Genomic DNA, 14,889 nt, shown 5'->3' on the forward strand with positions numbered 1-14,889 from the left:
TCGCTTCGATCGCGAACGCGCGCGCGGTAAATGACACGGCTGCGTTTCACTTGTTCTACAATGACTTCTGGGATAGTGTCTATGCCTGGGGAACGCACGCGTACCAACACGTGCCGGCCGCGCGACACGCGCTGGCGGGAGTTTCGCGATTACGTATCATTATTCCGCATGGTTGCTCGTGCTGCAACCCCGAGCTAAGCTCGCAACTAGATTACCGTTCGCGACGCGCCACTCTGTTTCTCTTTTCCCTGTTTCCCGGCTACCTTCAGCCCTTCCACCCCTGTCTTCGCCCGGCTTTGTTTCTCTTTCGCCGTTCCCAGACAGGCTCTCGCCCGGCGCGATGTGGCGCGGCGTTTCACTTTTTTCACCGTGCCCGCTCACACTCGCCGCTTCTAATTATTCGGTGCATAGAGGCGGATCTGTTCGGTCCCGCTCCCGGGAAACGCGTTTCGAGTGCGCCTCTTAACGGTCACCGGGTAGGACTGACTGCGCGCCGCGTTAAAACGCGATCATCGAGACAGGGAAATGACTCGATATCCGCGTCGACCAATTTGTCGACGTTTCGAATTCGAAAGGCGCGTCGGGGTTTCGCTTGTGTCGGACGATTTCGAGACGCTTTTTTTGGTTGAAGTGTTCATTTAGAACTTGTGCTCGATGTACTTTTTGTTGAGTGTTTCGGTAGAGATTCATGAAAAGGGTGGTTCTTCGTGATTTGCTTTTTATTCGAAGGTTATTAGGAATTGATGGTTTGGAGACTGATAGGTTTTGTTGATGTATTTGGAGAATTGCGATGAGAAAGAATGATGTTTTTTGGTATTTTATAATAATAACGAAATGACGATACTAATTAAAGTTATGGATTTTATCATTGAAACATTTTCTGTTTGGGTTGAGTAATTTTAACACTTCTGCTGCTGTTGACATAGTTCTACGTTTTACATAGTTCGATAGCTGGTTCCCGGTGGAATAGTTCTACGGAAAGGCTGATGGTAGAAAAGTAATTTCCCTCTTTCCTGAAATGAATCCTGCAATGTCACATCCATACCCAAACTGAGTGGACCGAATTTATAATTGAATTTAAAGTGAATGAAGAGTTAAAAGCAACATCTATAAATAAGTGTATTTATCTGTATTTGTTTAATCGTTGTGTTAGTTACAAAGTAATCTTCTTTTAGATCAGAAGAGTCAAATTCTTCATGCAAAAATTTATTTCCTGACAATGTATAAACTCCACAATATTTAATACGCACATGTTTCCAATATCAAATTCCATTTAACGTAACCGACGACAGTACACATTTCATCTAATTCTGAAACAGCAGAAACATAAAATTCCTTTCATAGTCACAATCTTTTAACCACGACTCAGTATCAATTACAAAAATATCACTCTCGTTTACTCCCACTCAACAAATCCCAACCATCAAAATCACACAACATTCTCACATTTTCAATCTCTAGCGCTACGAAACACGCGCGACATCTGCCAAAAACAATTTTTCCATCGCGTCGCACATTGTCCAACCGAGTTCCCGCCGTAACGGCAATCCACCTCAAAACCGATCGAATTTTCTCCTCGGCGGATCCCTCGGATGTTTACAATTACCATGAGAATGGCTATCTGGTTAGGCTTTGAGGGTCGAACAGGCGTCGGAGCGGGCACGGAGCAGCGGCAGCGGTAGCAGCTAGGCGTCGAGCGTGCGGAAGTAAAAGCTGCCTCGAACAATGTTACCGTCCGGACGACGTGCCTTTGGCATTGGAGGTCGAAGTCGCCACTATTAGATTGAGGTTCAGCGGTGGGCACGGCTGCCGCCGTCGCATCGGTTTACAATATCGTAAATCGCTTGCTAACCAGTTGGCCCCGCGGTATGCTAGGAATTCGGCTGCTGCTCTCTCCTCCCTGTCCTTCCTCTCCTCTCCCTCTCGTTCCCTCTCGCTCTCTCTCTCTCTCTCTCTCTCTCTCTCTCTCTCTCTCTCTCTCTCTCTCTCTCTCTCTCTCTCTGCCTCTCTCCCTGCCTCTCTCTCTCTCTCTCTCTCTCTCTCTCTCTCTCTCTCTCTGCCTCTCTCCCTGCCTCTCTCTCTCTCTCTCTCTTTCTTCCTCTGTCTCCTTCGTTCTATCGATATATACATGTGATTGAATAGGAAGATATGGATAGATGGGTTTAGGGGATGCTAGGGGGATGAGGATAAGACGCAGCAAGGAAGAGGGGAGGAATACTCTTGACTGTCGGCACAGTCGAACGTCGTCATGCATCGTTTACAAGCCGAGCATCTCCGTTCTTGCGGGCAAACGGGCAAATTCACCCGCCGCTGTTATGCACCCTTGAATGGACTACGAGATATTCGTAGCTCCGAATGCTTCCAGGATCCTTCCTCCGATCGGGCCTCCCTTCTAATTTGGTCTCTATTGTAACGAGCCGCGCGATACTGGAATATCAGACGCGAGACATGCCACGGGTAATTAACATAATTGCGTGATTCCATCTGCATGCTGGAATCGATGGCTGTGTCGCGCAGTATGTTTGGATTTTATTGTATTCGTCGAATTAGGCAAGCAGTGTGTCGAGATGGATGTCGTATTTAGTGAGTCGTCTCTTGACTGTGACATGGAGCACCTTATACGAATACGAAGTGTCTTTTCTATGATGTTGGGTAGGCGTTTGTGCCTTTGTTTACTATGACGACTATTGATTGTTGAGGTAGGTGTCGTTTAGTCGGCTGGGTTTGAATCAGGTTTCTTGCGATTGGGTTCGGGTTCTATTCTGTTCTTGAACGTTACAGCAAATGAAGTTAGTAAATGGCACACAGCGGTTTTTATGGAATTGTTAGTAATAGGATCGTTTGTTGGAAGAATGAGTTACCGAAGAATTTTTCCGTTCGGATCGGTACGACTTTGGCATTCTATTTCTTGTGAGTGTTTTATTTCTTACAAAATAATTGTGTGTAATTTTTAGTATCTTAAAAGATAATGCGCTTTCTTGGTGTTACATGTCTCCGATGTTTTTCTTTCGCTGAGTCTGTTTAAGAATTCTTTAATAATAATAATTTTCGTTACAAAAAATAATATTTTCTTTCAATTGACATGCACTGAAAATTGAATATATTCTTTAATTATAAAGTCTTCGTAGTGAGCCTGACTCGATATTATAAAATAACAGTTTAACATTGTGTTGATATAAAACTATTGTGTGATTTTACAGATATTAATTTAAGTATAGCACAGATGAAGAGATATTGTTTTTCGTGTTTAAGAAATTCTTATTATTATCATTGTGGTTTTTATTATAATCTGAAGCGATAAAGAAGTTTACGAGTCTAGTAAATTTTTCGATGCAAAATTTTATTAAACGAGTCTGGTTCATTCTACATTTCACCAATGGAAACAGTAGCTTTAGTTAATTTACCGTGAATGGTTTGCTATTTTCCGAACCGTAACATTTTTCAAGCTTGCTTAATTAGTTGCGCCACGCTTGACTGAATGCTGACCACTGTAATAACACGACGTTGCTTAAATGTTTTGCTTGTTATTACGTGGTTATGCCCGGGCGATATCTGGAAGGATATTTCCTCTTACATCAAAGGTGATTTTTGTAAACTCAAGTGGTTTAAAGTTCATGAAACGTCGAATTCATACTGGTCATACAGCGTTCGAATTAATTAATGTATAAAATATGATTTATTACCGGAGTTTTACATATGTAAGATATAAATTAATGAAATTATGTAATAGATTATCGTAATAGAAACTTCCAATTTGTTTCTAATCCTTTCTTTTCTATTTGATGATGTTTTTGGCTGCGATTATTAATTTGTCTATGTAAAAATACAAATGATATATTCGAGTTATCGAAGCTGGTTTTGAATGCGTCATTCGTTACAGTAACTTGTGGTGCCTGTTCTTTCGTAAACTGGTTTTGCATGGCGATAAAAAATGAATTGGTTTTCTTAAAACGTTTTAACAAATATTGTTTCTGACGTGGCGAATTTAAGTGTTGTTGATCTTTAGAGAAATGATAGCTTATCGAGCGGAAGTTTCAATTTTTGAATGTGAAATTTTCCATATTTTTAAGAAGAAAGAAAGCTACTTGCACATATATTTAGTATTTTATGAAATATTGTTAATAATAATATAAACAAATAAATAAAATGTTTAAACTTTTATATATAATATACACGTATACGTATATGTTTATAATGGTTCATCAAGTAAAAATGAAACTCACTATTCAAAAGATTAAAAAATTCCTTAGTGTCTCAATCCATTAAAATACACAACAGCAAATAAGAGAACTATTTATAATTATTTTACTGCGCTTGCCTCCCAAGTTACGTTACAAGTTTGTCTCTGCCGTTTTACTTCGAGTTACCCAATATCCACACATACAACGATCGAAGTTTCATACTTCCCACATTATATAATTAATTAAAATACACATTATCTTCTATTTCACTAAAAAAGGGAACTTTTCCTTCAATTTCAACCTCTATAAATAATAATTCCAACGGGAACGCGTTTGTAACGTTACTCCTACGACTTCTACCGTTTCACTTATTCAAACTGATCGTATTCATCGATTCGGCAATCGAATTATCAAATCGACTCGACGATTTCTTTAGGACCGGTCGAATTCATTTTATCCGGCGAGAGGGTCTGATGAGAAAAAAGGAAGGAAAGAGGAAGACAAATAAAAAGAAAAGGGACGGCAGTAATTGATCGGTCCGGCAATCAAACCATTTCATCAAAGTGCCTTTTATCGTCGCGCTTTGTCACGGGCGTCGTTCGCCGTTCGCGCGGAACGAAACTAAAACGAGCGTGATGCTGGCTGAACTCGAGTGTCGGTACTTTGTACAGCCGCGTGCAGTGCGCGCGTAGCGGGAGATTCGAATGCCCGGCGTCAGACGGAACCCAGGAAAACTTTTCTCTTTGTTTGCCCGACGCGATGGGAGCGCGTTACCTTCTATCGCGTGTTTCTCGCTCCTGATTGCGATGATATGCTCGTTTACCTTTATTTGTCGAAGTCGATGGAGGGTGAAACTGCTGCCGCGGCGGAGTTTTGTTTATTCGTAACTCGTTCTCCGTTACGGAGGACACTTAAGGGGCTACTTTCACCTGGCTGGTGCAACAAAAGGGACATTTTTAAGAATCACTACTCGTGTTATTGATTTCGTTATCGGGACACTGAAGGATGTCTTCCTGAGAGTGTAATTTTCGAAGCATCTGTAAATACGTTCGGAATTTTTATGTATTTATGGGAAATCTGAGAGTGAACATTGCTACGAAATGCATAGGATACGAAAAAGTATGGAGAATATTCGAAGCGTTGTATTTTATGGTACTTGTTAGGAAACATATTTTTCTGTTGTAATTATATGGTTCTAATTAAGTTCTTAAAAACTTGAATTTGCATATAGACACGCTGACTATTTGCAAAGAAAAGATTTTTCATCATTTGTCGGTGTCTTTTGATGACAGGTTAATAAGTGTGATGTCAATGCGTTGACAGTCGAGTTTTTCTCTTTTAGTAGCATTATCGTATGAGAGATATATTTTGGGATTCGAAACGAAGAGAATTTTTGAGATTTTTATTTAAACAAAGAATGTGAGACAAATATGATTGAAGAATACAATTTCATTACAATGTTTCTTCGTGGATGTAACTTCTCTTTTTTTCGGTGATTTTATGTGGTTTCTGCATCTAGTTCCTGTCACGTGTAAATAATTCAATACGTTTCGAACTGATGAAATGAATCAACTAATGCTTTTATTACCTCTGTACATTCATTACCTCGAATCTCACAATACCTTTAAAATGATAGTACCTTTCCGCTTCTTAATTCAACGCGAACTTTAAATTCGTTCAACTTCCTTACACAGTGCATAATTGTCGCATAATACGAATTACGAAGTATCGATTTGACAGTGCATTTCGATTACAGTTTCTCTTTTTGCCCTGAGAAACGAAATAATTGGCCGCACATCGTGCTCGACGGGGTATGAAACAACCGTGGCCATTTTAAATGCAAATAATACGAGAGTATGCCGCGGAAAACGTCATCAGGGAGTAGGAAGGAACAAGGGGAAGTGCCGTAGATATGACAGTGTTGCCGTTTTAACAACGATAATTTCTCTGATCCTCCCACAAGGATTGTGTCCCTATTTTGCGAACATTTCTCGCCCGCCCGTCGCATCCTCGTAATTAACCGAAATCTGCGCAGATGGTACAATTTTATTATTATCTTCGTCGAAACTTGCTAATAACATTTGTAACAGACTCACGAATGGCTGATTAAATGAATTGTTATAAGGTGTGCTATCGTGTAAAAGCAGATAGTCGTTGCAGCACAGCTTTTCGTTGTAACGCCGGGGATTATCGTTTTAATGTTTCTCGTGATCATTCAGTTCATGCGCGATTAAACTCAACTTACCTATCTCGTTCTACGCTAAATGAAATTTTGTTTGCGCGCCCTAGGTTGCCATTAACGAGTAATAATTATTAACGTTTTGTAGAATGGCAATTTGGTAAATTGCGAGGCACGGTTGGTAGGGTTGGCAGAAGGGGTGACAAATGAGGAGAGAATTTCTTTAAATTATGTGGGGCAGAAGGAAACAGACAGTGTATGCTAATTATTTTAATTCATGTTATTACATTAATAATCAGTTATCTCTTATTACATTGAATATCCGTGTACAACAACATTAAAAACACAGGTTTTTTTTAACAGTGTTTATTATAGGTCTTTGATCTTGTGTTGTAGATTTAAAACGCAGCATGTAGAAAAATTAATGTCTAAGTTTCAGAGCGTGAATTCACGTTTACAGTTTAATGGATATTCGCTAAAAGAACATTCTGCAAAGTTAATGAATGTACATTAATTTACAAGCTTTGTCAGCAATTTATTTCTGAAAGTCATAACTCGAAGTTAACATTTTATAAAAATGATATTAAGATACAGCCAATGATTCCACTAAAAAATGTTACGAAACAATAATAATTATCAAAAAACATTTTTTATGAGTCGAAGTAAATAGACCGACCGCGAACCCTTACTCAAATGAAATGTTTTCAAGCCCCTTCTTCAGTAATCAAAATCAATCGGCAGCTTGTATTTCTCACTGATCGCGAATAACCCGAAAAATTGATTAAACCTTCCTTTAATGTTCCGCATTTTGTTCCAACTGACGCGTTCGTGTACGTTGCGCGGATTCATAAAATCCGCAGTTTATTAAAGAAACACGCCCCTCGGTATTTCTTTTATTTTCCCGGTGTACGGAGTCGTAATCGAATTTCGATTAACTTTCGGTCTCCGTTATGATAATCAGCGTGAAGAGAGGCGAAACGAGTAGCGAGCAGAGGCTGGGGGATAGAGGGGCGAGTAAAGGCGCAAAGGGCCGGCGCGGTCTCGCGAGGGTTAACGAACACGCCGGTATTTTCAAAGTGACAAAAGCACGCTATAATTACTGCCTTTGTTTCGAACAATTTATATTAAAATGAAAAGCAATCTGCATTTGCAAATTAAATGGGTCCGCGCCGCTTTCCATTTCCGCCGGGCCGGCATCCACCGCCAGGAGAGCGCAGGAGGTGGATTATCGTGATGAAGAGGCGAAACCGGGATGGTTACCTGTAGGATGGATTGTGTAAAATCAAACGGATACCTCAGTCGTGTTAATTGTGCGCCGGTAATCCATTGCCATCCATCCCTCTGTCCTCTTACCGTGTTATCTAAACTGTACCAAACGATGGGCATGGCTGGCGCGCGTTGACGCGTTTACAGCGTACTCGCCGAGCGTAGAAGTCCAATAAAATAAACGAGTTCGTTATTCGTTAGCGGGCTGCGGTCTTTTATGCAAATTCCAGTTTTTTTTTTAACAGAGGAATTAGGAGAATACGAACTGCGGTAGAAAGTGACATTTTCGAGAAATATTATAAAAGTTATTTCACTTCGGATATTTTATTCTATTTTTATTTTGTGTCGCGTGCATTCTGTGCAATTTTGCAACTAGTGGACTGCGGTTTTTTTATGCAAATTACATGTTTTAAGAATGGAATTAGAAGAATAAGGACTACGGTGGAAAATTACATTTCTAATGGATGTTATAGAAAAATATTCCAGTCCAGATATTTTACATATTTTTCGTTATGTCCGCGGTGCAATTTTCTGCGTGATTCTGTGTAATTTCAAATTTCTTATAAATGCATGATACTTGGTGGTCTGTTCATTAGTGAACTGCAGATCTTTGTGCAAAATAGGAATTCTGTAATGTAATTCGAATAAACGATAATTAAATTGAAAATAAAGTTACATCATTTGTCAGTTCTTACAGACATTTCTCTACTTTGTATTCTATGCAGTCGTGTTTGTCATAAGTATATAAAATCCACTGTTTATTCATTAGTGTTTACACTACGAATGATCATGTAAATTCTTATTTTTTCGGAGAAAATGGAGCTAACTAAAAATTCAATTTCTTGCAGCAATAATTGTTTTGTAACTAAAACGTGATCTAAAGTTGTATAATATCCCGGTGAAATTTTGCGTTTCGTTGATTCTCGGTGAACTATGAACATATAAACACTCGTAAGTGTAAAATTGTCTTGTGATTAGGAATCAACACGATTTCTGTTTTACAACCGTCTTTATGAACATATTAATACAATAATAATTCATACACAATATATAAATAATTATGTTAATACAATAATAAATTATTTGCATAGTATTAATACAATTATAATATTTATAATATAGTTATCAACAGAACATAATAAATTTACAAGACACCCAATGTAACTGATTGGTTTAACACTAGTACTTAGTTAAAACAAAACCGACGTACACCCGTTATAGAACCAATACATATCCGATTTAATAACAGTCCTGTAGAACCGCAACCGGAACCAATAAAAATCAAAACCTTTTTCACCTGTAACTGTTACAGTATTATTTCAACCCATACAGTTATACCTCAGATATTATTCGTTTATAATGTTTTCAACCTCTCAAAAGCGAAACTTTCAAAAAACTCCCAATCGAAATTTTTCTTTTCTTCGGAAATACGTTAGAAACTCTAATAGAGCAGAGAAATACCCCTTCGATATTCCAATTTCCATAAATTAATCCATAAAACATACACCTATATCCACATGCAAATACACATTTTCACAGATAAACCCCAAGGAGATCATAATAATTTAAATGCATTTCTATTTGTACGATGAGTGGCCTCGATAAAAGGAAAATAACGAGTAATTTAGTTCCCGATCCGACGAAATTTCTCGTGTCAGGATTTTTTTCTTTCGATTTTTATAAACTGTGAACGCATAAATTTCCGTGGCCTACTTAACAAGACTCTGGTATCCAGTTCAGATAGCATAACCGTTTTGAACCCTGGCTCGAAACTTCGCGACGCAAGCCCAGGCAGCTTTTCGCGTTGGTCATTATAGCTTTTTTGTCCACCAACGGGAAACTAGTCCTTAGAACATTTACCCGTTCGCTTGTACGGTTTCCCCGTAGCGGATCGTGAGTATTTTTGAGAGAAAGTTCAGGGTAATGTTACATGGGCAGGGTCCGTCGGGCCTCTGGATATCGCGGCGGAATCGAAAGGTCACTGAGGAAGAAGCAAAAGGAGCGAACAGAGGCCCGGCTGCGTATTGCTCATTCACTGAAGTCAACCAATTAGCACGCTTATCAAGAAGGCTAATGGAGGTCGTGTTCAAGCCGCGGAACGCTTCTTGACTTCTGCGCTGGTAGCGCATCAAGAGACGTTTGAATTGCGCCCGTGTGCAACGGGTGTTCGCAACGTGCGCGTGCATGCACACGTTCGCGCCGGGTGTGTACGACATCGATGATTTTTCATTTTTCTTTCTTTTTTCTGTTTCCTCCTCCCTTCTTTTTTTGAATTAGTCGAATGTAACATTTACAGCGTCACGATCCAACGAGCACGGTCATTATTTCGATGTTGCTTGGATCCTCGACGGTTACGGTGAAATACTTGTTACGTGATTTGTTGAGTAGGGTCAAGTGGGACGCGGGTGGGGGAAACGAGCTGTAGGGTGCGCTGCGAGTCGATCGCCATTGTAGATTTTGTTGTTGGGACTGTACAATACGTGTCTTAGCATTTTTTCAGTGAACAGATGATTTTTGTGAATGTTTGTTTAGTGGATAGGAAACTGGGAACTGTTTTTATCATCAATTTCAGTCTTTGTCAATTTGTAGAGTAACTACTCCCTTAAAGCTTTTGATGATTTTTAAACACTTTCTCCTGTTATCAAATTAGAAATTTTAGATTCCATTTGAAGATTGAAGAATCTATGCTATAGTAGTATCAATGTTAATTAATGCTGATTTTGACACTCCTAAGACAATTTAACAAGATTACTCCTTTCAATTCTTTTCGTTCGCATTTGCATAAATAATTCTTACATGGTCTCATGTATTCAATTATTAATTCGTTCTCTTTTAAACATTACTAACAATAGTTTCTAATGACTTCGGCGATATCATGAACTTTCTCTTGCGCCTTTTATTTTCTAACTCGAAAATCACGGAATGAATTCAGATGAAAGGTCAGAAATAATGTACGGCCATTACAGCGTTAACAGGCGATACTGAGACGAGGATAATGGATCGTAATGTTTCTAAGCTCGTTGCAATTTTCCGTGGATCTTATCTAAATTCATCTGCGCGAGCGCATCACGCTGTTGCGCGCGTAGCCTTCTAATACCCCGTGGCGTCGTTCTCGATGTCTAGATGATGCCTAAGGCAGGGTTCACCCTCGAAATTCCTTTCCGCGTAGAGAAGAGCGTTCCTCGAGACTTCGCATTCTTTCCTGGATACTCAACTTTATACCCAGAAGCCCGGCTTCTCGTGGATTTTTTAACGGCCCCCAAAGGGATGAGACAAAAGGATGCGCAGTGATGGCTCCGGGCGGAATAGACGAGCAAATAAATAGTATTCACTGTTGTTCTTCACTCGCGCGAGCGGACCTTCATTTTTGCAATGTTCACTGTTCTGTGCATGTACAACATAATCGTGTATTGTGAAGGATTTCATGCTTGAAATGAATTGCAACACGATTTAACGGGTTTGTTTGTGGTATCTGTTACGCAAACGAATGGAGGATACGCGTAAAAGAGGGGGATAGTCGAAAACGGCCACTTTCGGTATCGCTTGGTAAAGAGAAATTCGTGCAGAATAATAATTGCTGGGTTTTGATTATTGAAAGTGTGCTGTAAGGAACTGAATATGTTAGAAGCATTCGTGTTGAATGTGGTGGCAAAGTCGTGGGAAATCATTTCAGTTATTCGTGATTTCGATGATTTTCAAGACTTTATGTACAATATTTTTGGAGCTGTGATAATGTGTAGAGGAAAATTAGTTGGATAATTGGTTTCGATAAGTTTTTACCGTTCTTTGGACAATTTATTAATATTCTTTGTGCTCGCTGTGGCGATAAAGTGAAATATTCCATAAATTACAATATAAAAAGCTTAACGACAAATTATAATCCATACACACGAAATTAAGAATGTATTTTTATTTTCATGGCCTGGTGATGGAAAAATATCCGCTATAAATATACAAACGCACATGAACCCGAACATATTCGATAGAAAAATAATGAAAATTTGAACAATTCTGTGGTGCAGCACCATACAAACAATGAGCGAAATTTTTTCCCAGAATTCTCTCGGACTTAATAAAAAGAAATTTTTAACGTCAAATTACCGTACTGCGTCAAATATTCCAAACATCACGCAACCGATTGCGTTGTTTTTCTGCAAAAATGTTTTGCACAATGCTCTGAAATCGCGTTCGGATAATTATTTTTAATGCTCTTTTGCGGTATGAATTATATAACATTATTCGTAGAGTGTTTACCGTTTACCGTCGATATTTCGAAAATTTGATACTTGCATAAACGATTCTTATATTTTCAGTAACCTCTTCCATATACAAAAAAAATGCAACATACTAAAAATGATGAAAAAATGCTTTTTTTCTCGGTCCAAAATATTATCATTTACTGAATTTTATTTGACTGGAACTTTTCATTTCTTTGGCTTGTTTTCTTCATATTTTAATATATGTTGATTTTTACTATTCATTTCTTCAGTTTTTAATGTTATTTTTATTTACTATTCATTTCTTCAGTTTTTAATGTATTTCAATTTTCACTACTCATGTTTTCTTTTTTTGATCTATTTTAATTCGCTTTTCGTTGCACGTTCCACTGATATGTTATTCGTTACTTAATAAATTAGTTCATGACGGTTAAAAAAGTATAAGGTCCTGACAGCTTTTAAGTGCGGACGATATCCAGAAAATGCGAATGATACTCCTGTCTATTTTTAATTTCGTGACACGCACTTGCCTCTCGCCTGTTACTCGATTTACGAGCTTGAAAATTATTTTGTGTTCCACTTGTTCCATGGTTCGAGATTTCCTACCATTTCCATCTCATAATTGTGAAAGAATAAATGGCCACACGTTTAATCCGCATTCGTTTTCTGTGTGGATTTAATACTTCCAAGTAAATAATTTTTCTTTAATATATAAACTTTTATTTTAAATAAATAAATGTGATAATTATTACGAAAGTAATAGATTATATAACAAATATTTGTCTTTTATTTCTTTAACAACATGCTATGTACAAATGAACAATATCATTTCTCAATAGTTTAACAAATACAACACAGAATATTGCAGAACATAAATCAACCATTATAATTTATCGAAACTTTCATTGCATAATAAGTTTCATAAGTATACCTATTACGTAACAAAATTTGTAACTATAAATTAAAACTTATCTGCAGCAGAAAAAATAAAAATTCTAACAAGAATGGAAATTTAGAATTAAAATTTAAAATTCAAACTCCACAATTCTAAAGAATGTTTTCTCCAGTAAGGAAGAAACTTATTTTGTATTTGTAACGACAAAGAAAATCTGTCTAACTTTATATTTACCTATCCAATCTTTATTTCTGTATTGAAAACAAATGGGAAATTATAACAGGGCATTAATAAAAATGAAACTGTAATGTAAATTCAATCTAATACAAATTATGAAATGTTACTAAATCCAACATGATGCGAACATAAATATTTAAAAATTCTTATTGTAAATTTTCCACAAATTAGAACTAACTTATATTCTAAATATTCGAATAATGCGATCGATTTCTGCGATTCAGTATTCGCGACAATGGAGACTTGCCCGTACATACAGGGTGGCTCACGGTAACACGTCCCCGTTAATTGCTCGCGATGGCGCGGTGTTCCGCGAGCCCGAAACTGCCGACGATTGTAGCTGTTGGTTACGTAACACTCACGCTCGATATCGAAAACCGTTCGCCGGTTGCGCTCGCAACACGCGGCTCGTTTGCTCGCGAACAAGCTCGTCTCCACGCTTTCCGAAGATGCTCGCGAGCGTAACCGCGAGTCGCTCGATTATGAGCCGGTGATTTCACCGCAGCGCGGCGCGTCGCGGCGCAGCGGCGGCCGTGTGAAAGTCAGGACGTCCGGTCCTTTCCAGCCTTAACGCAAGAAATGCTCCGGCTGCGTTACTACGTTGTTATTACGCCGCGATACGCCACCGTCCCGCCTGCAATCCGCGATTTGCCCGCGTTTGTCTGTTAAACGCGAAACGAGCTATCGGCCCCGTTCGCCGAGTTTTGCGTAATGCGTCGCGTAACGACCGATAGCGATTTTCGCGTGCATATCTAGGGCTCATTTTGGTCGAACGACTTTAATTAACCTTTTCCTTTTTCGGTTGGCTAAAGGAATTAATAAATGGTTACCGTAATTTTATTTCGTAAGAATAGAAATTTTAAGAGTTATAGTAATTGTATTTTTAATGTACCTACCTCGATTACACGTATTATTTTTGGTAATCTAGATTGTTTAGTTTAAGTACTCCAATGTGAACATAATTTTCTATTATACAAATTGCCATGGGAAAACATAATAATTATCTGTAATTGTCCCCAATGGACACATAGCTTAACATTCAAGTGTAACTTGTATATGTGAAGGACCTGCAAACTTTGCGATTTATCTGCTGTATTATTAAAAAAGACGATCGCTGATTGGGCAGAATGTGAACGCACTGCAAACTGACGGCTGCAAATTTTTATACAATCTTGATAAAAAAAAGTAATGCAACAATATTTCATGTCTACTTTTACCGTTGAATGTGAATAATGATCAATGAGGAAGAACGTATGTCCGAATACTTCTGTGAGAACTACATTTTATCAAGGTTTCATCGAAACCGGTGGTTGTCAGCTTGCAATAAGGCATTTATGTATTTATCTGCTCTTCCGGAGCCTTGCGAAACGTGACTGATGTTCAGACCGAAGTAAATTGCGGTCGAACAAGATGTCACATCTTCGAGAGCCTCGGACATGTTACAATTATCATCGGATCTTGCTAAACAGGGTAATGCAGCTTGTCACACGATATACCGTAATGTTTGCCGGTCCTTTCGTTTTCGAGCGGGCATGCAGCATGTGTCCTTCCCGAAATGATTCTTAGCGAATAGAAATCGACGACCTCACGATTTACTCCGAAACGTTCATGGTTTTCTACATGTGTGATCTCACTGTCTGCATTATAGGTGTACCCACGTCGCCGTCATCCTGACCTGCCCGAGAAATCCTCATGAAAGACTGGGAACTCAGTACTCAGAATAGCATCGGTATTGTAGCCATTTCGTTTTTATTTTTTCCCCTCTGTTCTTTTTCTCTTTTAACGATCCACGATCGATCGCGGTTGCTCATTAGAACCTGTTTTTCTTTTTCTTTTTCTTTTTTTTTAGTTTGTTCTCTACTATACTTTGTTTTACCACTGTTCTCCTTGATTTTTCGTTTTTCTCATTTTTTT

General features: G+C 38.5%; 1 protein-coding gene across 5 annotated transcripts in view; it reads left to right on the forward strand.

Moving 5' to 3' along the window:
• scalloped (TEA domain transcription factor 1 homolog scalloped) overlaps window positions 1–14,889 on the forward strand; it is a 238,342-nt gene that overhangs the window by 79,117 nt on the left and 144,336 nt on the right. For 4 of the 5 annotated variants that reach the window (XM_031972966.2, XM_031972969.2, XM_031972967.2 and 1 more), the window contains exon 2: window positions 14,624–14,704. The exons of the other annotated variant lie outside the window; for it this stretch is intronic. In XM_031972966.2, coding sequence (XP_031828826.1) covers window positions 14,668–14,704 — 37 coding nt within the window. In that variant the 5' untranslated portion in view covers window positions 14,624–14,667. The remainder of the gene's footprint in view (window positions 1–14,623; window positions 14,705–14,889) is intronic. 5 annotated transcript variants of the gene reach the window in all.

The sequence above is a fragment of the Nomia melanderi genome, chromosome 4 (genome assembly GCF_051020985.1).
Source record: "Nomia melanderi isolate GNS246 chromosome 4, iyNomMela1, whole genome shotgun sequence".
In the NCBI taxonomy this organism is placed as follows: Eukaryota; Metazoa; Arthropoda; class Insecta; order Hymenoptera; family Halictidae; genus Nomia; species Nomia melanderi.